The sequence below is a fragment of the Formica exsecta genome, unplaced genomic scaffold, assembly GCF_003651465.1.
Source record: "Formica exsecta isolate Colony F162 unplaced genomic scaffold, ASM365146v1 scaffold83, whole genome shotgun sequence".
NCBI classification, from domain to species: Eukaryota; Metazoa; Arthropoda; class Insecta; order Hymenoptera; family Formicidae; genus Formica; species Formica exsecta.
The window spans coordinates 702,321-727,918 of NW_021853600.1; the positions used below are offsets into that span (position 1 = coordinate 702,321).

Genomic DNA, 25,598 nt, shown 5'->3' on the forward strand with positions numbered 1-25,598 from the left:
GGGGGGGAGAAAGAAAAGAGTGTAAGACAGTGTGCAAAAAAATTATAATTTTTAGAAGCAACAAAACAGTTTCTGATGTAATAAAATTTCGCGTGGCAACAGAAATTTTTGGTATTAAAAATAGCGATACATCCTAAGTCGTGCGATTACGTGGCGTCGCGTTTCGTGCCTTGGAATTTTTCGCCGTCTAAGTCGCCGCCGAGTCAAGAGGAGGAAAATTGCCATCGCAAGCCAGCCGCCAATAAAAATTTCGCTATTAAAAAATCCAAGCGCGCTTTCGTGTGGCTACTTAATCAATAACGACGTCGAGAAGTTCGCTCGCCGTTGCTCGTTAGGAGAGAGGGACGTAAAAAAAGGACGAAGGGCCGCGCGAGCAAAATCCGCCAGGATAAGAACGGGTAAGCGTCACCGAGGGGGGAAGAAAGAGAACAAAAAAAAAAAAAGATTCTCGAAGAGAGGGAGTAACGACATGCAACGCACCCTGGCTTTATAACACGTAAAGGCTTGCGAAAAGCGGGCTCGTCACGCAATGCAAATGAGCATAACGCTCGCGAAAAGTGATAGCGGCTTCTCCCTTCGGCAGGCGCACTTTGGGGCCCTTTAAGAATATCAAGTTATCTCTCGGTTATAAATGCCGGAAAATGAAATCAAAATACAATAGTCTGTGACAAAAAACTTTTGGTTTCACAATATTATTCCATATTTTTACAAAGTAGTGATTTATAAGAATTGTAGTGATTTATAAAAATCTTTGTGTAGTAATTTTTACCTTTTTATTTCGCATAATTTAATATTATTCTCTGTTGTGTAAATTTATGACTTCGTTAACGTTTTCCTTACAATTATATCCGTACGTGCCCGATTAGTGTACCCAAGTAAATGTACATAAAATTCTATGAGAAGATTCTTAGAAGTTCTAGAACACGAAAATATATCCTGTTGTACTTTGTTCTACGTTTAATGCTGGCACGTGAAAAAACCCTCGACGCTTACGCGTTAAGGAGTTCGTCCCCTTTTCTTGCCAGAGGATGCATCGTTAGCGGGATCTTCGTTCATATTTCATCCTCAGTGTATCTCATTGAAGCGAGCGGAGACTTCGACTATCCAACGATCTCTCATTTTTCCGCGTCTGTCCTTACTCGAGGGTGCAAATCTCGACTTCAGTTCTCTCGGGGCTGACCTTTCCCTCCCTTCCTACTATCTTCCTTTTGGTCTTTTTGCAAGCGAGCGGTCTTCGCTCGTTCGAGTAATCGCCAGATTTGGCGAATCTTACATCTCTCGCACGTCGACGCTAATCGTCATCCGGTTTAAAAGCCCTTCCGTTCGCCCTTCAAGGGGCTAAAAGGGAGTAAGAGGATTTGCTGCTTGTAAGTGGTCGAAGTGTCGACAATTCATCCTGATTCGTCATAATATTTCTAGCAATCCTCGATAATACAAATAGAGAAAGTTCTATTCCCCCTCGACTTCAGAGCGAAACGTTTATGATCAATACGGATAATTTCGTACCACTAGATATAGTTACTTCCTCTTCTCCCTTTTTTTCATCCATCTCAATTCCGAGCACGTACTGTTATGAATTATTAAAGTACAAGAAAAAGTTTTTACAAGACTTATTTATTCATACATCCATACATCTTGAATACTTATATTCGGTATTTTTCGCAAAATCTCTGTGATGGCTGATTTTATCAAAGCCAACAAATTGATTGCAATTAAAAATAGACGATAAATAAAATTACTAAAAGAACTTGCCTAAAAAAAATTACTTCGATATACATAATGTTCCAAATCTCCTCATTTTTAATTCATTAATCAATTCTTTATCTAATTAATATTGATAATAGAAAATATATTTTGTTGGATTTTTAATTACATTAAAATGGTGATATAAAGGCAGGAAATATATAAATATTAAGCACAACATATTTTAGTTACTTCTATTAGAAATATGCAAATTGAACCCTTTCTTAAAATTAATCAGTTAAAATCCATGCTGTCATATGTGCCAACTGATTTACGCACTTAGCATGTTACACGTGAGTCACATATGACTCATTCGACGCTTTCGTGTATATTTACAAAGCGTATAAAATTTATTCAATTAAATATTGCAAAAAAATATAGGATTAAGCTCGAACAATGCATACGTGATTTTTACCAGGATTTTTGTTATAAAAAAAGAGTCAATTGTCGCAAAGTTATCTGTAGATATTTGAACGAATTTAGTATAAAAGTTGCAGTTCGGATATAAATTACTTGATTTATTTACTGCCGCACTAGAAATGTTATTGTTTAAACAAACTGTCGTCGTTATCGTAAATATTTGCAATGCATTAATGCTGATGATCGGATATTGGGATTATAATGCAAGACTCGGGAGATGTAACGTTTAATTATGGTCTGCACGGCGTATGTTGCATTGCGGGGCTGCGTGAATTTTGTATAAAGTTGCATAATGAGCGTTATCGGCTTTGCCATGTTTCGTCCAAAGAAAGCGTCCGTGAATAAGAGAATTTGCAAACAACCGCAACCAAATGATCAAGGTCGCCGCAAGTTGAGTCGCCAATTTTTGCTTGCATAACGCAAATCTTCGTTCACCAATGATTAAATACTTAACACACACATCAAACGTTTTATTTAAAATAGATATTTTTATATTTTCAAAATTATATAATAACTTAAATAATATTAGAAGATTAAACAAAATAAAAATGTTAAACAAAAAACAGAAAATCATGATATTTTCAATTATATTTTCTGTTAAAGATAGTTTTAAATACTAATTTAATTAAATTCATTAAATTATTAATTTAATAGCAAAGAGAGAAATAGCTCTGCAATATACAATTATGTAAAAAAATCAAGAGCTAATAAAAATCAAAATACGGTAATGGTGGCGCAATATCATTACATATTAATAACTATATTAAATATAATAATTATACGATTTAAATAATGAATGAATTCATACGTTCTGGTTTCTCATCGGTTTATTTTTTGTAATAATAAATTTTAGGGATATGATGAAAAATTATATAATAATCAGAAATATAGGAAAATATTAAGGAAAATTTGCTTAAATATACGCATTATTGTAAAAATACTGTATGCAATATAACGACTTTGCGCCGATTTAGCCCGATTTACTTCTGTTTTATATAAATTATTTATTATTCGTTATTTGTAAAACTGTCTTAGAATTCTCGATTTTAATTTAATAATATTAATAATATTAAAATAATAAGTTCATTCTGATTAAAATATGTAAAATACAATATCATTATATTAAAGTATCATAAAAATATTATCTTTAATATTCTGTTATATGTTCCGCAAATACGTGAACAATGCTCGTGCGGAGAAACAAAAGAAATCGCGCCGGCAAATTGCCTCGCTTTCGAATCCTGTTCCAATTTACTGTCTGAAAAGGTATCTTGCATAATGGAGCCGCAGCCAAAATCACATTAATCCCAAAAAACAATTGGCACGAAAGCGGCCCGCATCGTTGCTGAGCGTGTTGCAAGCGGTAGGTAGATAAGTACGTGCAAACACATTGTGGCGATAGCTTGCGCGAAAACTTTTAAAGTAAACGAAATGAGCCAAAAGTAGTCGACAGGAAAAAAAGATAGTAACGTGTTGCGGTAGTAAATTCCGCTAAAGAAAAAAAAAAAAAAAAAAAAACGGCCGCATTGAAAGGGCTATTTTTATGCGAATATTCTTTATATAAAAAGATTTTAAAATCCAAAAATTTAAATTATGGTTTCCTAATTAATCTTTTCATCACACATATATATTATAATTATGAACGTTTTAATTGGCATATGTTTCATGTATATGCATTTAGTAAATATGTAAAAAATTGCAGACTGAAAACAAATTTTAATATAATAATTTATGACAGAGAAAAAGATTCTCTCTTTTTTCTCTTTTTTTTTCTTATATACCGTCAATAATGTTTTATTTATATGCTTATATATTGTGTACGAGAAAGAAGAAAAGAGAGATTTGCACTTATATATTATATTTTTAATATTTTTATGCGATTTTAAATGTGTGTGTATACATATAACAAAATTTTTTTTTGAAAGAGTGAAACGATTGCATGTCGAGATCGGGGATTCAAAAATTGCAAGAGCGACCCTGCCAGTTGCAGCCTGCACGAGTTGTTTCCCTTTAAATCGGCGAAAATAAGGGGTTTGCGTGTTAAAGACTTTTTCCCGTTGTTCCGCGTGTTCGTTCTTAAACTCTAAAGCCCTCGAGGCGTCGGCGCTCCGTTGAACTGTTCTAAAAATGGAAGAGAGAAATTTCGTATACTCCCACGAAGATCGACTGTTCAGACTTCAGAGCGAGAAGAGTTACTTGACACTTAGCATTTTTACGAACGAATATTGAGCGCAAAGCAAAATAAAATAGTTAATCTTGTAAACCAAAATGTGTTACACCTATTTTTCGTTATATAAAATTATTATTCTCAACTCTTAAGATAGTTTCTGAACTTCTTTTTATTTACTGATAAAAAAGAAGGAAATATAGTCAAAAATAAAAGTATATAAGAAATAAATAACATAAATTACACTATAAATATAAAAAATATAGGAGACGTAATTATATTTTTTATTATACAAAATAAACAAGTAATTATATTTTTTATTATACAAGATAAAAAAGTAATTATAGATCTTTTTATTATTTTAGGACTGAGAAATAATAATATTTTTACTTATTTATCAAGGTTAATTATGCTAAGAAAAAGAACTGTAACAACTGTAAGAAAAGATTCTTAAATAGATATAATTATTTTAGAATATAATAATGAAAAAACGAGATTATATCTCAAGATTTTATTTTTATTAATCTGGACAATTAAGAGTTTCTTCCGTAAGTCACTAGTTTATATTATTATTTTTGTTGTAAGTAAAAAAATAAATATTATATATAATTTATTTCTGAAATTATATATATAATTATATATATATACACACGACATGTATACTTGTCAGTATTTCGTCGAATTTCGATATTAAAGTGTGATTAAAATTGACGAGTCGACTGTGTCAAAGAAACTCCCTTTTTCCCAGTCTTTCACATGATCTTAAAACGCCCGAAGCATCGACGTGCTACGTTAAAAATGAAAGATCGCTCTTTTCTGACTTTCGCTTTGTAGTCGCGCCTTTCGTACCGTTGTCTCGATGTTGTTGAACTTTAGCCGGCAAGAAGATTTTGCGTACATCGAGTTTGTAGCCTCGATATGTCTTAGAATGAACTGATTTGAAAATATAAGGGAGAATCATTGGACAAAATTTTCAGACGCAGCAAAATTGAAATCGCTATTAATTATTATTCCAATCGTTATCCAGATATGTTAATTATATTCTATCAATTTTTGTAGCGGTAGAGATTTAATTTTTTGCAAAATCAAGAAATTCTAAAAATTATTTATATTGTTTATAACTTTTGTTCAAGATATACAGATTTATCTGCGTATCAGATGGTCGAAAAGCAATAATGCTGCTCTGATATGCTGTGTAAGTTACAAATCGCAAAGGATAGCTTCAGCTGAAAGATCATCTGCGCACGTCAGCTCGAACAGAGCAGCGACTGATAACAAGCAGCTTTCTGCTTCGTCTTTTGCTGTTGCAGAGCGAGCTGATAGACGCCAAGGAACCGCGTCGTTCGTCGAAAGCGATCGTCGCGGCGCGTGAGCGGAATGCTCGCGTGAACACGTAGCGCGAATACGTGTCTCGCCAGCCGTGACGACAAGTCATTTCCCTTCTCGTCAAATTGGCACCCCGGCAATACGTATACGTAAAGAGCTATTATCAGGGGCGCGTCATCTCACAGCGTTGTCGTTCTCTCGGGTGTCGCGATGCTAAAGCAGATAACGAAAATGAGACTAGCCTTCGTATAGCGCCATATGTAAGATGATTCTGCGGATTAATGCAAACTCTGACAAATCCGAATTAATGAGAAATTACACGAAAGATAAGAATAAGGAAAAAAAAGATAGACGAAGAGAAGGAGACAGGGGGGAGGCATCAGAAAGAGGGAGAGAGAGTCAGATGATTAATTTCGCAATAATATTTAAACGAAATATACAGCAGATTCTTAGAGATAATAAAAGCAAAAATCTTAAAGGTAAGTCGAAAAGTTTTTAAATTCTAATTATCTAGTTACCTCATTTTTATAATTATTTAATTCGAACATTAGTATTTAGTCAAACAGAAGATTTTGAAAAATACTTCAATGAGCAAATGTCGTTTTTAATGTCGTTTTAACACGCTAGATCGACAACGACTTTATGAACGCCGAAGTCGACAATCGCTATGCAACGCGTTTCTTCTATCATACAAAAATCTAAGAAAGTCACTCAGTGTGTCGGATAGTTTGACGCTCTCATGCATCTTCGATGAAGCCCGTAAGAAGCCTTGGGGCTTCGTCCGTTTCTCTCTCTCTCTCTCTTTCTCTGTCTCTCCTCTATCATAAAATTTGGATCGATCTCTTTATGACACACAGTTGGAATGGCACTGCCACCTCTAAATTATAAATCGAAATTTCAAGTATAACTGGTTATATCGTACAATTGAAATATTTAATATTTAATAATGACAGGGCCAAAAGTTGTGCTGTTTTTATGGAGATATAAGAGAATTAATATCTAATACAGATTATCAAATATTTAATCATGGAGACTTGTGTATCTACATGAGTTATGTAGATGCTATACCTAGTTATACTATACGTAATATAAAACTTTTCAAAAAGTGTGCTGTTATTTTTATCTTCAGAATCAAAGGGCTTAACAATTTTATTTTTTTTTACTTCAAAGAGTACAAAATTTTAATCATTTCCTATTATTATTCAAAAGAAAAGAAAGAGTATATAAAAATTATAATAAAATATATGTATTTAAATACTATCTATAAATTTTATATATACGTACTAAGAAAAATAAGTAACATCACTATCGCGCGTGTTTACATCGACATTCTCGTTACACAAAGCGCCGGCAATGTTAGGATGTTAGGTGGTCTTGTTCGATAGGTCGATCTATTAATGTATTGAGACGTTATCTTAATGAAGATGACGATATCACGCAAACGAACAGACCATCATTTCGAGTCCCATCTCGGTCGAGCAACAAACACCAAACTGCAACGATACTACGTCATGTCTATTGTAGAATCTCGAATTTTTTAATTATAGGACTCATGTACAGTATAAATGCACTAAATTGGACAATGTCATGCGCCACTTGACTGAATGTTAAAAATCAATCTCAAAATAGAGATAAAAATTTGCTTTGTTATTTATTATTATTTATTTCATTCACATATACATAAAATTTTCATCATTACATTATTATTGATAAAAAAACAAGCAAAAAGATAAAAACGCAAGAAGATAAAGTTTCTATCATAATTTTTCTATCATTGTAATAAAAATCTTATCAAAGTTTTATAACATAATCGAACTCAACTAGAGATAAAATACCATGCTCTCTGTTTCGTTTTAGAACTATCGTTTGTTCGCTCTTTTGTCTTAAGATTCTCCCATTGTTCGATCTGTCGCGATTCGAGACATCGGGCAGACACAGGTGTTCCACATAGATAGCAAGGATTGGCACAAGGCCAATAAAGGCACCTATATCTTCCCCTTTTCCCCTTTCCTCTCATATTTCCTTTCGCCCTCACGCCATATTCAACTCCGCATCCAAGTATCGATCTCGAAACTCCATGACTTTTCATTGAATTTCTATGCGTTACTTAGGAGGTTTTTCTTTGATACTTTTCTTTTCTTTTCTTCCTGACCGATGGCGAAAAATGTTAAAAAATTGTTAAAACGTTGTTTTTTAAAAATGCCTAAAAAAAATATAATTGTACATATAAATATACTATCATTTCGTTATTATTAGACTTTTAAGATAAATGATATAACAATTTTTAATTAAAAACATATTCTAAAAGAATATATTACTGAATATTGTTTTTCAACACTTTAAGAACAATAAAATTTGATAAAGAAATTGTTTATAATATTATCGATTTTAGTTAGTGGGACAAGATATTAATCGGCAGTATAAAAATAATTTGTTATTATATTGTTAAAGATTGTCGATAATTGAAATTGAAATATTTTCCATTATTTCTCTCGATAATGAAAGAGGATTAATAGTAGCAAGAGGGTAAGATAGCTCTTCTCGAACCACTCCTTACACGTCGTTTCATGACAAGCGTTTCCTTGCGATTTGTCCTTCAAAGCACTCGATTTCTCGCATGTCGTCGCGCATGGCGTCGTAAAAACAATCTTGGCTTTTTTGTTGCAATTTGTTATAGTCGCGAGCGGTGTTTAGCGGTGACGTTGAACATGACCAACTGTCCTGTCGACTTAAGTTTAGATTCTAACGAGCACCAATCTTTCTGTTATTCTCCTCTTAATACCAATATAAAGAGTTGAACAGCAGGCGGTGAAAACATGGAAAGAGGTCACAGATCCTTACAATAGCATCGAAACAACTCTTTGGTATTATTAGAAATTGCGGACGTGTCTGAGTTTTCTATTTCTGGGGTTTTAATTCTCTGTTTTGATGATATCCACGAATGGAACTACATTCTACATACGCTCTACATTCTGATTCTTTTACGTTCTCGGATGATTGCTTCTTGTACGAGTAATACGCGACGTTTATAAGAAATTTTAACAATCTGCAAAAGAGAAATTATTTAAATTAAAATTTTTCAAAATTTAATGAGAAATAACAAAATATTCAATCTTTTTACAACATTACATGCGCATTAAAATATGTATACACAATTCTTTAATATATTAACATTTTCTATCTATTTAATGAAAATGCTTATTGCGAAAAAAGGCAAAAATGCGGACCTTTAGACAATTTTGGGAATTTAAAGCTTTCATCGCATAAAATCGGAATAAACAACAGTAACAAGCATACTCGTGGATATCACGGGAACACCGAATGTATAGCGCCGTAAAGATGGTGTGGCGTTGAATTATTGTTAACCTCGTAAATGCAGTCCGGCAGCTGTCGTCGCGTTCGTCGCTGAATGCGACAAGGCATTCCGGTAAAATATGCGAATGCATAATTGAAAAACGGCGCGGAACGTCGGCAAACTGTGGCTTTTTCGCCGTTTCTCGAACTGCTGCAAGATGGGATTAAACTGCGCCGTCACAGAAGTAAGCGTCGCACTGAATAAAGATCCTAGTGTCATTCGGTACCCAGGGGAATAATTCGTTAACTTCACTTACGATATTTACGAGATTTTGAAATCTATCTTTATATTGGCGCGCAAGGTAATTTTTCGCATTTCTAAGATATAAAGTAGGCAATGTTTTAGCTCATTGTTCTTTAATGTAAAGATTCTCGTCCCGAAATAAAGAAAGAAATGTAATAATTTCTTCAACAGATTAATTATTTTAATAAAAAAAGAAAATGTGCTAATAAAATGTATAGAAAAAGGTATAAATTATAAATAAATAAAGTAATATACATTTTTGATAAACAATAGTTATTAATATAATAATATTTTTAGAGATTTCGAATTTTTAATTTATTTTCATGTCAATATTTAAGATAACAATTATTGGTATTATTTATTTGATAAGAATTGGCTAAAATCAAATTAAAAACTTAGCAGAAAAGTATTCGACATTTTATAAATTAAACACCATTTAGATGTATTTCGAAACTTTTGTAACTATAATCAGTTAAACGAAAATACATAATTGAGTCCACAAATTCTAAAAGTACGATGGTATCAAATAAGATCAAATTATCAAACAATTACATTTGAATCAATATTCATATAAAGCGAACAAAAATAGAATCGTTCAGACGATAGGTATCTAGTATAGTCCCAATTAAAGACAATCAATATTTTCTCTTTGATAGAAAGTACTCGATTGCATCTGATTTATATAAACGTTTACGTGATTTAAATAATGATTTAAATAACAAGTGTTGTGAAATTCTACACCAGCTAAATTCCATTTGACATTGGATAGAGAAAAAAAAAGAAAAAAAGAGAGAGAGAGAGAATGAAAATGCGCAGAAGGTTAAAAAGTGAAAGATGAGGGAAAGCAAGACAAATGCCGACTCGGTAGGAGAGAAAGGAGCGATTTCGAGTCACCGGCGCAAAGACGGCACCGCGGTCCTCCGCTATATTAGCAAAGTTTTATGACGTATGTAGCTGCGTGCAGTCACGCCGAGGGAAAATGCAAGTTTCCGTACTCCTCGCTCTCTATGGTGCAGTCCGCCGCCGTTACGAGCCTCATGGGTTTAGAGAGAGAAGGGAGACGAGATGATGTTGGGAACGAACCACGGGCCGACTGCCAGAGAAACTTATGTGAATCTGAAAATTTTTAGATACACCTCGCGCGGATAGATCTATGATAGTTTGATATTTTTAAATGCCATTTTATACACATAATAAAACACACTGTTAATCTTTCGTTATTTAGAGAAAAATGCACATTATATAATAAGTATATTTGCGCGAAATTGAACTTAAACATATATATAATGTTTCTATTGTATTATTAAAAATAGTTACTACTTACAAGTAATAATGTTTATCTATCGACATGTTTAAAAGTAATTTAAAAAGATTATATAAAAATTATATTCTCTCATCTTTGCTCAAATCCTCTTCTCCCAAAAAAGAATTCTTTCGGTCATCTCGTGAGATCAATAAGTTAACTCGGTTCCTCAAACTGCTATTTCTTCGCGATCGTTGCTTAGCGCGATTCTCAATCTATTTATCTATATATCTCTCGTATAGTTGCCCATTTTGTTCGGATCGAAACTCGCTATCTCTCCCGCAGGCAACGGCAGAAACGAATTCCCGTAATTCTGTCAGACGTTCTCCGTCGAGCCGTTATTTAAAGCCGTCCAACGGATATTCCATGAACGAAGCCACAAAATAACATTGATATTATTCGTACTAAAATACAAATACAATTCCTTTTTTAGTTTAATTTAAAAAATGTATTATTTAAAGAAAATCTTTCAGTTAATTATATACGTGTTATCAAGTTCATTATTGGTAAATATAAATTGGTATTAGAACACTATTTCTTTTTTTATTTTTTGCATTTTAATATAAATCAAGTTTACTATTAATAATTTTTGTGGATATTATTATAAAGATATTTTTTGAACAAATTTACAAATTAAATTAGCTCGAAATAATATACTCTATCAAATCCGTAATTGTCTCTGCAAAATTCAATGTTATGATTTATTTAAAATTCATTACAGTCGTGCTTCTCTCTCAAACGTACAAGGTGGCGTTGAGAAATTCTTTCACCAGTGTTTTCGGTGCACCTTTTTAAAATCGGAATGGTGTGTAATTTTTCGCCAATATCGTTTTGTATCGATTGTGATGCATCTCTTCGACACCCTGTATGTCACTAAATGCGCGTTGCTTTCTGCTCGCAGCACGCATTTTACACAGTTGTACAGGTTCCCGGGGCGATTTCCAATCTGTGATCAAGCGCTGGTCCATTTGCAACTTGATGGAGGTATTCTGGATTCAAATTGGCGTGTGTTGTTCCGTTGACCGATCCATCCTTTTTCCGTGCAAATTTTTCGTGATGACAAAAATTCGCGATTATAAAAATCTCTTTCGCGTTGAATATTCATTGCAAGCAACGTTAATCGAAGAGGAGAATTCATTATTGCTTTTGATGATTATGTTCAGTATGTGAATAAATATCATCATCACTAATTGCTTTCTCTGTTATTTTATATGGACAATTATTGTAGCAAATTATTATGTCGAAATATTAAACTTGATTGTAGTATTAAACTTAATTGTAAAAGCTATTTTAAATATAAATTAAAACTTAAGATTTAAAATATATAATGACTTATATTATTAAATATATTAAAGAGTTACTAAAACGATGACAGATTTTGTATTAATTTTATATAATTTTTAATTATTATTTTAAAAATTCATAAAAAACTTTTCACGTATTTTATGCTCATTGTCAGTGAATGTAAACTTCTAATTTGCTAAGAAATTTCTTTTTTTCTAAGTTACAATAATTTTTTCAATCACGCAATTGACCAATTAATATATTTTTTTTTTTAAATCGACTGTTTAATTTTTAATCAGTCATTACTTCTTTAATCAACTGTTATAAATATTTGAATTGCGACACTGTGTATGTGAGCCGGTCATGAATCACAGAGTTTTAATTACCCTGCGTGCATTTTAAGCGGGCGCATTATGTGTTCCGGACACGCGTAAGGCTGCATTATCGCGTGCAATAATCCACCGGAGGGAGATCGATTGGCGATTTGTGCGCTCGCTCAAGATCTATCGCGGCGCGAAGGGTGAAATTCGGCAAGCGAATTAATCGCGATAATCTCTTTCGAGCGACGCCGAGATTTGCTTGGGGAAATTAAAACTTTTGCGAGAACGCGTTATACATTGCCCTCCCGCACCGACTTCCTGTCGGGTGCACGCACGCGCGTGCATCGAATCGCCATCGTTCACGCAAAGCTTTTCTTGAACTCAGGGCCGCTGCAGAATCTTTACAGATCCTATAAACTCACTTTTGCAGTTGTAATCTTACTGATTCAAGAATGATAACAGTCACTTTGGCTTTAATTATAATTCTTCATAAACGTCAAAGAAAAGAATAATAAAGCGTAACTTCGAGAGAATGAAACTATATCACGTTTTGCTGGCTTGTTACGCATTCTAATCGGATTGCATGTTATTACTCTTGCTATATTTTTAATATATTGTGCTATAAACTTTTTAAATAATAGCATTCTATGTCGTATATGTAATATATGTATGTGTGTTAAATTCAAAATATTAAATCATATGATAATTAATAACTAAAAATTTACATATATTTATATAAATTATAAACAAATATATAAAGAGCAAATAAAATATATAAATCTCTGTTTAAATGTAAATTTTTATTCTGGTTAACACGTACTTTCAATGTATAAAGATAAAGCTTCAAGTTTTCAAAAGAACAATGTATTGCGTTAAGCTTAAATTGTTTCAATGCAAGCGCAAGATTTAAAAAAAATGATGATAAAAAGTGCTCGTATACTCGTAGAAGAAATAATAAGTAAAATAATAAAATGTTATTTCTCTCTTGATAACAAACGAATTTCCTTGTCTCGCGGTTTCTCGAATACTACATTCCCGTGGGCTTATCCAGCTCTCCCACCAAAGCTTTCAATTTTCGCGCATGCAGTGCGAAAAGGTCCATCCAAGATTCGCTTACCTTGACACGTAACAGGTGCTGCAGATTCTGAGCCTGGCTGCTATTTAAGGGTGGATTGTCGCTCCCAAGCCGTGCTACTGCAATCACGTTTTCTCGGGTCGCATTGTACAAGAAGAGCGTGCATACTGTCTGTAAATAGAAGACGAGAATTGGCCTCGATAGATAGGTAGCTAGGTAGATTGGCGCGTCATCCGTCGCGATGTACCGCGCAACGGAATTTATTAAATTCCGCGCTGCCCGATTTACTTTTTAATCGACGCGCAGTTTGACGAGCCATTACATTTCTCATTGACATTTCTCATTATCGGAATTTCGCGCTCCGATCGGAGACGCTGCGCATTAATTGCATTCTGGGAATTTTCCGGAGCCCTCTCTACGAGACCGTTTTCCTCGACGCCGAGTAACATGAGATGTAATAAACTCTAATCGACTGATTTTAGATTCTTTTCTAGGTCGTCGCATTCGTATAACGGATTGTTCCAAAATAATCTTATTTTCGAAATTTGGCCGATATTTCTGTACTAAGTCGTGAGATTTCTCTCCGGTGTTTTCCGAAGGATAACAATTTTCAAGTGTCATCCAGCTTAAAATTAACGGATAGTAGAGGCGACGTCTCTCTCACCTGATTATTGACTTCCTCTCTCATGAAATTGTCGAGAGATGATACCGCGTCCAGCACGGTTACATTGTTGTGCTGCTTCAATAAGGTCTCGTCTTTTTCGCTGTACCCCAGGAACATGAAAACCCCGTGCGGTATATTGTATGTGTCTGCGAAAATAATACAATGCTGGTATTATACGGCGCAAAGAGAAATCGTTTTCTATGTCGGATCATTCCAAAATTGTTATATTTCATCCTACGGTCAGAGTTTAGAAAAATAAAGAAAAGGAGTAAAAGAGATTTTATTAAACATATATATAATATAAATTGTACAAAGTAATTATTGGATACTTAATGACTAGCTTAAATAAAAAATAAATCATATCTTAATTTGGCTAAATCTTAAGTTTGCATAAACTGCGTAAGATAAAATATAATAAATTTTGATTCTTTTTAGCTACTCATTTTTATGATAAAACAAAAATATATACGCTACAAAGAATGTAATAATGATTTGAAAACCACGCACACGCCTTCTGAAGAATCCAATAAAAGTGTCGCTCGAATAATCGATGTTTCATTTAACAGTATTAATCGTGAGAAAGATGATCGCTCACCGGGCGAAGGCCGCATGCATATGAAACCACCACTATAGCAAAGGCAAGGACCTCGATGTGCCTGATAAGCCGGTGCTTCGTGGTTGTAGAAAGCGAAATCCGTCTTGCAGGGTGACGAATCGACGCAGATGGTGTTACAGACAAGTTGCTCACCCTCGCTGCAGTGACAGAGCTCCGAGCATTCGGGCTCGTCCTCACGATACAGCTACATAAATGCATGTGATACATTATAATTAATACGTTTATCTATCAATGCGTGTACATTTTTAAGAAGTACCTGCTAAAGATATAAAAAAGATGTATGGATTTTTGTTATTCAGTTTTGACATATAGCGTAATAAAGAATCTTCTAAATTATATATACCAATATATAATATTTGCTTTACGATAAAAATATAATCTTTACTTAATATATTTTTATAAAAAAAAAATATATATATATATATGTATAAAATATATATAATATATATACACATATATGGACCATATATATTTGTAGGTAAATGTATAGAAACAATGTTTGCTAAAAATGTTGAAAGAAGAATTAATAAATTGTCATATGTTCCCTGCGTGCGCAATAAAATTTTCGTCTTATTAAAAATCTATAGCTTCTTTATAAAGTTTCTAAAAAATTTTTCGTTGACGAGAAGGGTCAAAGAGATACAGTATCGTGACGTGTCAACATATGAGAAAAAATCGTGTGCGACTCGCTCGTTTATAGTAAAATTTCTCTAGTGCACGACGACCACAAAATCCTTGTTTCCCTTCTGTCTCACGAACGTTGGCCCTCGAGAGCGACGGTGGTTTGTATCACCAATGACGATCGCGAGAAATTTGCGAGATTGCTAGCGACTTACCCTTTTGCCCTTGCCCTCTCTTATGTATTGGTGGCTGTGTGTCGGCCTTTGAACCACGCAGAAGCCTATGAGAAAAGAGTAACGTAAGTGAGAAAAGCTATCTTTTCCGTCAGTTTGTTTCTCCAGCCTTTTATCAACTTCTCCTTCCCTTGCATCTTCCAACGCCCAGAGGCGATCTATCTAATTTGCTTCTCGATGCGTCAGACGAAAGAAATTAAAACTATTTTTTTTTTTTTTTCTTAAGCTTCCGATACGCGGAATTTTATTTGTAAAAAAGAGAACATTCCGGTTAAATTAAAAAAATTTGGATGTTTAAAATACATATAATAATTGGCAAACCAAGAGTTTCAAAATTCAAAATGTCAGGCATATATATTTAACGAACAATAGGATAAAGGATTACCATAAGAAATAATGTCTTAAAAGTAGAAATAAACTTTGTCTGCACTGCGATCGTTTTTAGAAGATTTTGCAATGAGTTCAATTTTCAGCATTAAATATGTAATTCTCATTTAAATCTCATTGACAGATAAAATCTTGATATCTAATCTTAATATATTAAATTTATATTTAATCTATTACGTAAGATTTATATAGATAATTGTTTATATATCAATTATATATGTATATGAGTACTTAATTTTAATTTATCTTTCTCATAAAAGTTATAATATATTTCATTCAGTTATAATATATTACTGAATGTGTTTCCATAAATTCAAAAATTTGCATCAACTTGACAAGCAATTAGTGATTGAAATTTAATTATAAGAAAAATTAGGAATTAAATTTAAAAAATTTGGATGTTTAAAATACATATAATAATTGGCAAACCAAGAGTTTCAAAATTCAAAATGTCAGGCATATATATTTAACGAACAATAGGATAAAGGATTACCATCAGAAATAATGTCTTAAAAGTAGAAATAAACTTTGTCTGCACTGCGATCGTTTTTAGAAGATTTTGCAATGAGTTCAATTTTCAGCATTAAATATGTAATTCTCATTTAAATCTCATTGACAGATAAAATCTTGATATCTAATCTTAATATATTAAATTTATATTTAATCTATTACGTAAGATTTATATAGATAATTGTTTATATATCAATTATATATGTATATGAGTACTTAATTTTAATTTATCTTTCTCGTAAAAGTTATAATATATTTCATTCAGTTATAATATATTACTGAATGTGTTTCCATAAATCCAAAAATTCGCATCAACTTGACAAGCAATTAGTGATTGAAATTTAATTATAAGAAAAATTAGGAATTAAATTTAAAAAATTTGGATGTTTAAAATACATATAATAATTGGCAAACCAAGAGTTTCAAAATTCAAAATGTCAGGAATATATATTTAACGAACAATAGGATAAAGGATTACCATAAGAAATAATGTCTTAAAAGTAGAAATAAACTTTGTCTGCACTGCGATCGTTTTTAGAAGATTTTGCAATGAGTTCAATTTTCAGCATTAAATATGTAATTCTCATTTAAATCTCATTGACAGATAAAATCTTGATATCTAATCTTAATATATTAAATTTATATTTAATCTATTACGTAAGATTTATATAGATAATTGTTTATATATCAATTATATATGTATATGAGTACTTAATTTTAATTTATCTTTCTCGTAAAAGTTATAATATATTTCATTCAGTTATAATATATTACTGAATGTGTTTCCATAAATCCAAAAATTCGCATCAACTTGACAAGCAATTAGTGATTGAAATTTAATTATAAGAAAAATTAGGAATTAAATTTAAAAAATTTGGATGTTTAAAATACATATAATAATTGGCAAACCAAGAGTTTCAAAATTCAAAATGTCAGGAATATATATTTAACGAACAATAGGATAAAGGATTACCATAAGAAATAATGTCTTAAAAGTAGAAATAAACTTTGTCTGCACTGCGATCGTTTTTAGAAGATTTTGCAATGAGTTCAATTTTCAGCATTAAATATGTAATTCTCATTTAAATCTCATTGACAGATAAAATCTTGATATCTAATCTTAATATATTAAATTTATATTTAATCTATTACGTAAGATTTATATAGATAATTGTTTATATATCAATTATATATGTATATGAGTACTTAATTTTAATTTATCTTTCTCGTAAAAGTTATAATATATTTCATTCAGTTATAATATATTACTGAATGTGTTTCCATAAATCCAAAAATTCGCATCAACTTGACAAGCAATTAGTGATTGAAATTTAATTATAAGAAAAATTAGGAATTAAATTTAAAAAATTTGGATGTTTAAAATACATATAATAATTGGCAAACCAAGAGTTTCAAAATTCAAAATGTCAGGAATATATATTTAACGAACAATAGGATAAAGGATTACCATAAGAAATAATGTCTTAAAAGTAGAAATAAACTTTGTCTGCACTGCGATCGTTTTTAGAAGATTTTGCAATGAGTTCAATTTTCAGCATTAAATATGTAATTCTCATTTAAATCTCATTGACAGATAAAATCTTGATATCTAATCTTAATATATTAAATTTATATTTAATCTATTACGTAAGATTTATATAGATAATTGTTTATATATCAATTATATATGTATATGAGTACTTAATTTTAATTTATCTTTCTCGTAAAAGTTATAATATATTTCATTCAGTTATAATATATTACTGAATGTGTTTCCATAAATCCAAAAATTCGCATCAACTTGACAAGCAATTAGTGATTGAAATTTAATTATAAGAAAAATTAGGAATTAGATTCTTTCAATTAATAAGAGTTAATAATAGAATGTAATGTGAGAGAATTTGATCAAATAGTAATTATTAGAAAATTATTTTAATAAAGGAAACTAATAATCTTTCGGTGCGTTTACACTCACGTGGTGGCATCGTAGTGGTCGTAGTAGTACTCGAAGTGGTGCTCATAGTGGTGGTTGTGATTTCCCAAGTTTCCATGGGTTCGGTGGTCGGCCACTTCGTCACTTCCGGTATTTGATTATCCTCCGCTTGTTCGACCGCGGTGGTCGCCGTCATGCTCGCCGGTGACCTCATCGTCGTCGTCGCGACGGCCGTCGCCGTCGTCGTCGTCATCGTCGTTGTCGTACGCGAATGATGGTGTTTCTTACGCGCGTGATAGTCCTTCTGCGATTCCACTGTAATTAACGACATTATACTTGAAACGATGCGAATTAAGGAAACGAAACCGATTGAGATAAGATCGTAGAAAAAACACGAAATTATATAATAACACGGATAGCTTTTTAATATCAATTTAAAAAAAATGATAAGTTTATATTTTATTTATACTATATTTTCATTTGTATTAAATTGAAGTAAATTATAATCTCTTTTGGAGGCGACTTTATATATTGTTGAAATATATTTTTATATAAAAATGTATAAAAACGATATTACTTTTTTAATATTAAATTAATAAATTTGATTTCCATATGTAAGCTATTTATTAAATAATTCTTAATTCAAACTCTTTCATATATTTTATCATAATATTTATTATTTCGCGCGCCATTATTTCTGTATAAAATTATCTATTATAGTCTCTGCGTCTTACGATAATTCATACTGACAAAAGAAATTTTGTCATAACTTTTTTTCTTTATAGCATTTCACGGTGCAATAATCAGTACGAAAAACTGTCGACTCGAATCGGCATCGTCGCCTTGAAGTAACTTTAGCTTAATACTTTCTCTCTCATACATTCTCTCGCGCGCGTCAGGAAACGGACGTGTGGCCGCAAATAACAACCGCTAAGCAATATAAAGTGCCGAACGGAGAGCCTGTAAAATTGCAGTTGAATGTACACGTGTAGCCATCCGACGCGGAAGTATGAAAGTATCGGAAAAGTCGCGGGGTCCCGTATCGCCAGCGGCACAGCTGCTGCGAAATATTTCAGGTACTGTGGAGGGGACTCTAAGGTGATTACACTTTCAAGGGGCACTGCATCGCGCCTCTCCTCTCACGGGATCCGTACAGCAATAATAGGGAACGTAAGATGCGCGTAATAATATTTTATGAGCAGCAGCAGCGACTTGCAACTTTTATTTTCGCAAGATAGATTATATTTATCAGCATTTAAAAATTCGCCATGAAACGGCGGCGATCCGATTTTCTGTTTTTCTTTCTTTCTTTTTTTTTTGGAAGATATTAATTATGTGTAAAAATTGACAATAACGTGCGTAAAAAATATGCTAATAAAATAAATAATTATAAACATATATGTTACAATTTTTTATATATCAAACAAGCTAAATAAAATTGTATCACTAGAATCATAGAAATTTCAAAAGAACAAGATTCAGTGATGTGACGATCTCTAACAATCTACGACAGTCTATGCAGTTATACACTGTGATGCTACACGCAGAATTGCAATTACACCGGTCGAACAAACGACACAGCCCTTATCGATCTTTCTTGACCCCGACGAGTTGTAAAGCACAATGAGTGCAATGGGCTGTATTCAGCCGGTAGATAAGTCATTTAGATACGAAGAAATAGCATCTCCTACTGCGTTCTAGAAATGCATCATGTCGAGTGCATCGGCAGCTTTTCATGCAGCTTTTCTGTCTGTTATGCGTTATTTATGCGCTGTAATGTTTGTATGTATAATGACTTATAACACAGAAAAAAGAACTAGCACAGATAATTTCTCTAGTAAACTTCCAAGTATTAAATATTGAATATTTAAGAGCAAATTAAAAACTAAATTAATTTCATTTTAAAATAAGATAATAATAAAATTAAAATTAAAAATAATATTTTATTAATCAGTTCTTACATAATTTTAGACAAATTATTTACATCAAATTCAACTTAAATTTAAATTCTATTAAAGTTGAATTTAAATTTAAGAAGAGGGGATACAACTTGATGTTAATATATAATAAGTTTATATAACTTTGAGCACAATTTATTCTCATAGTAAATCATGAAAATATTTTTTCACGGATTAAACAGATACGAGATACGCTCGTTGTCGCTTGTTGAAATGCCATTTTAATGAAGAATTGAATGCCGATATCGTCACGCGGTTTTTCACGCTGATAAAATTATGTTGCGAGATAAAACATTTACAAAGATTAATTAAACTTTAGAACAATATACCGTCAATCTGCATTAATTAACATTCCTACATCGGCTAGTATCCGTTTATTTTTATTTAGTTCCGATAACTCGATATATTGATTTAAGTTAATTTTCATATTTTTGCGAATAACTTGTCCAAAATATTCTTACTTTTTAACAAATAGTTTAATCATTCCAAAAAATATTATTTTTATTATAAAAAATTGAAAAGTGTTGATCGTTTTTGATATTATATTATTAAGTAATATATAAATAAATGTTTAAAAATTATAAGTAAAATATGTATATACATATAAATTTTTTTTTTGCGAGATTTCTTTTTGTTTTCTTTTTCAATTATGATGTTAAAGAAGCGATACATTATAAAAAGACACAAAAATCAATTTTATAACATTAATATATAATATTATATAATACGTATAATAATAATATTCAAAAATCTCACGTTTTTGACACTAAAAAGTTTTGAAGTATAAAAGTATTACTATGTTTTTATAGTTGCACCAACGTAGTTTAAAGTAAACTTTGATTTAAACAGATGTTTTCTATCTACATATATCCATTATTTAAAAAAAAAATAGTAAATTGTTAAGCCTGATCTTTTAATCCAAATTACTATTGTAACCGGGATTGCAAATAATGAATGTTTTAGAGAGAATTTGTCACTTACCTACGCAAGGATTCACCCAGAGAAGCCGCTGCCAGCCTAGGCAGCCATAAAGCTGACTGATCTCAGTACCCTTGCACGCGCAATTAGTGTGAAGATCGGTGCCAAGAATACCCAGCATCGCTTTTCTGCATTCCGAAGTTGGTCCGGCGCATTTCTTCGTCACGCTGTCGACCGCGCAGCTCTGTTCGTAATACTCCAATCTAAGCCTAAAAATTTGGTATTTTATTTTTGATATTGCTTTTTGCGATCAACAAAACTATAAACTATTTATGATCAATTCTATCAGCGGCTTGTGTAAAAAAAAAAAAATAATAAAATTGAAGAATTTGAAAAAGTATCAAGGGTTACTTTTTGAGAGATAAATTAAAGAGTTAGTAATTAATACATCGATTATTATGATAATCACAATCAGCGCTGATACTGATATTTATGTCTAATGACAAAATTAAGATTAATTATTATATTTAAAAAATTATTATATATTCTCTATCAATAGAAAAGATAAATTAATGTAAATTAATACCACACAAGATGTATTTATTCTAAATATCTATAATTTTTTTTAAATGCTAAATGCTATTGCAAAGATTGATATTTATTTGTTAATTAATTATAACTATTTTATTAGAACGTCAATGGTTAGCTGTAATTAAAAATGAGCCTTTGTCAAATTATTAAACGAAAAATTGATTTAATTGACAAATTGATTGATTTTCTTGACGAACAATTAAATTAGTAAGAAAAATGTCTGAAATTATTTCTGATGTTGATAATTATTAAGTGGTATTCTAATAATCATTAGACGTATTCATATGATTATTAATGCCAACTGACCGAGGGAATTAATGTTGGAATAATAGATAATCGCTGGGTGTATATATTCTTGATGACCATAGAAACCGTAGTTGGTGTGACAATTGATCGATTTGTTCAGGCGTTACTCGGATCCGATAATATAAGGTACTTTCAACACTAGACAAACCCCATATAAATACACAGTTCACCTCGCTGTTTGCTGCACGTGACTTGGCGCGAGACAGGACACGTGTCTCTTGATACATAGGTATATATAACGTCAATGAGAGTATATAGCAAAACATAAACTTTGTTTTCATAAAAACGTTTCAACTAAAATATATAATTATTAATTGCATAATAACGATTTGTGATATAGTGATCATTAAAACGATTATTACAACATACAACGTTGAATGTAAGAAATTAATTATATTCTATTACTTAATATAATACACAAATTAATATAATAAAATAAATATAATTAAAATAAATCTTACATTATATTAGATTTTTATCTATAAATTAGTATTTTTACACATTTTGTATTAGAAATTAATAAAAATTACATTATGTACAAATTTCTATAAGTTAAAAATACGCAAATAAACAAAAATAATAACTCCTGTATTAATAAAACATAATAAATTAATATTAATAAATTTAGAAAAATTAATAAAAAGTAATAATATAATTAAATAACTTAATTAATAATTAATAAGTTAATCAATGATCAGCTAACCAAATTATTTTGTGCATTATATTAATAATTATAATAATTTATTGGAATATTTCTAATTTATCTATTACAGAAAACTATTACGGTAAAAATGATAGGCATATATTTCAAGCAATTATTATAGAAAGCAATTAAATAGAAACTATCGAGACACCTCGAAGCGTGGGAATGCATCGAGGTACAAAGTGTGCATCAATGGCACGCAGCAATCGCTCGTTTTCGTATCGTCCATAGATATCTCTAAATGGCAAAATTAAAAATGGATTCGTTCGCCCTCGGCGATAAATCAATTAAAACGCCGATTCAAGCCGTACGTGCGTGCGTGCATGTGCTAATTTAATCGATCGGCGAAGTACGTACACACGATCCATCGCGCATTTGTGCGCCTTCCTTTCGATAATTTTAATCCGTTATACCCGTTGTTTTTTTTTTTTTTTTTTTTACAATATTCATTAGGGCAAAGTGTTTTACCCTCCAATATAATGTTTCAATTTTCGCTGTTATATCTGATATTTTACCATTTAATAAAAATTAAAATAACAGCATATCTCCAACTTGCAATATACAATATTATATGTGTATGTATTACTGCTTATATATACACACATATATATTTTTTACATAGATAAGATATATCATAACAAATTTGATTGATAAAAGATTCACAACTAATCTATTTATTGAATTCTGAATTATGTATTTTATATCCCGAGTAATAGTAGAATAATCGGTGCATTAATATATTGTGTGATGATTAAAACAGTGTGTCCAACAAAGTATAAGTTATTAAATTTCCATGAAAAAATGTAAAATAAATATATAATAAATATTTAATATACAACTCATTAGAATGCAAAAAAACATTTATTTATTAATATAGATATGCAATATAATTTTGTATAAGAAAGATGATGAATCATATCATTTTAAGAAAACAACAGTCATATATTCTTAAATCAAAAAATAATATATCTCTGTCTTTCTTAATAATCTTTTTTAATAAATAAAAAAGATATTTTTAAAAAATTTGATATTCAATATAGAATTTTTATTTCTGTATATATAAATGCTTATTTATTCTAAGAAAAAATTTATTATTTATCGTGTATCTTTGGTAATAACAAAATATATAAAAATGTACTTTTTACTAGAGAGAATTATTCTACTTTTAATAGAGAATTTTATCAATATCTAGAATTATAATACATTTTCTGTTCCGTAAAATTAATAAAACTAAATAATTAAAATTAATTAAATTTGCATTAATAAGAATAGAGATCACATGCAGTTTCAGGCAGTAGAGTGATCGGGAATTAGACAAGACATGAATGATGCATTGTCTTATTTTAGAAACTCGCTAAAACTGATTTGCATCAATAGTTTGAATTAACTGATTCTAACTGATTCGTTAGCTCTTTCTGTCCTTCTCTCTGAACTATATTTTGAACTATTCTTAAATAATAAAAAGAGAAAAAGGAAAAGAAAGAAAGATAGAAAAAAGCAACGTTAATTAACTAGGAATAACGCTAATCGACATTTTGATGTGATTCTGATTTTATATATTTCTATGTTCTATCGACTGTGTAGCTTTACACTTTGCAACCTTAATTTACAATAGATTTTTTCCTCAATTTAAGATAGACTTTCTAAACTAATCTACGGTGTCAAAGTATCAATATTTTTTTGGATTATGAATATTAATCACGTGCGATTACTATTCTACCTTTACGCTTTGATTAATATTCATGTACCACTTAGCTTGTAGAAGCTAATGAACAGAATTCTCAGACCATTTTGCACAAGATGTTTAGCTCAAGTTGTTAAATTGCAATGTATCTTCCGCAAGAAGCTGCCGCTTTAAAAAATGAACTACTCTTCTTCGCATAAAAAAAAAAAGATAAAGTTTCTTTTTTCTCGTCTTCGCAGTTTACCACGAGGTTTTTCACGGCGAGCGAATATCGTCGTACGATGTAACGGGGCAAAATTGACATGTAAATAATAATGTCCAATTAGAATGAGACGCGATCTTATCTCGCTGAGTAAACCAAAGAAGTACCCTATTAAACATCGCAAACACGTCGTCCCTTATTTTTTCTCGCGGTTCCGCCGGAACTTTTTCAATTTTAAAGTTAAATCGCGATTCAACAAGATTTATTCGCGCGCTAATGCAATATTTCCTTAGCCAAGAGGACATTGGTCGGAGGACCAGTGCGACTATGAAGGATAAAATAATGGTTCCTTCATTTTCTGCAACACGAGTATGTGGCGGTGTACATGAATGTCGTTTTAAGTAAAGCCGTTTAAGCGCTGAGAAAACCATTTTACTTTATAGGAGAGAGATTTTTGTACCGCTTTGTATCTGATAAAACTTTTAAATCCGATAAAACTGTTAAAAGATAAAATCGTGATACCAAATCTCATTACAATTTTTTAAAAATCTTTTAATTCTTAATTCTTTATAATTATAACAAAAAATTCCGCTTTGATATTAAAATATTTTTTTTTTTAGGATATTGTTCGTAATAATTATTAACCCTAGAATTAAAGAACATATCTTATACATTAATTTTAACCGGCTACTATTTTATATTTTTTCTCACTTTACGTTTCTGTATGCAAAATCTGTAGCGACGCACGGATAATTTATGGAAAAACACGCAATTTATTTAAAATATGAATGTAATACTGTCTCACCTGCAACTTCTATTCTCTTTGCAAGTTTCAGCCAGGCTGTGACATGTCGGCATTTCAGCGCCGTCTATGCGCTGTGCGCACATCGGATGCATTTTTTCTTGCGCCACTATGCACTCGTCCTTTTTGCTATCAGTTTTCCTGTAACACGAGAGAAATATAATAAGACGTAGAAAAGTATAAATTTTTCACAGCATATTGTAGTCTACAAAGAAATACTCTGTTTACATATAT

The 25,598-nt window shown here is 31.2% G+C and overlaps 1 protein-coding gene across 1 annotated transcript in view; it reads right to left on the minus strand.

The window, feature by feature from the left end:
* Nucleotides 1-25,598, minus strand: part of LOC115244692 — a 331,478-nt gene that overhangs the window by 8,077 nt on the left and 297,803 nt on the right. The window contains exons 10-16 of the mRNA XM_029822565.1: nucleotides 25,368-25,505; nucleotides 21,140-21,345; nucleotides 18,243-18,515; nucleotides 15,353-15,417; nucleotides 14,496-14,700; nucleotides 13,901-14,046; nucleotides 13,279-13,407 (exon numbers count right to left, since the gene is read on the minus strand). Coding sequence (XP_029678425.1) covers nucleotides 13,279-13,407; nucleotides 13,901-14,046; nucleotides 14,496-14,700; nucleotides 15,353-15,417; nucleotides 18,243-18,515; nucleotides 21,140-21,345; nucleotides 25,368-25,505 — 1,162 coding nt within the window. The remainder of the gene's footprint in view (nucleotides 1-13,278; nucleotides 13,408-13,900; nucleotides 14,047-14,495; nucleotides 14,701-15,352; nucleotides 15,418-18,242; nucleotides 18,516-21,139; nucleotides 21,346-25,367; nucleotides 25,506-25,598) is intronic.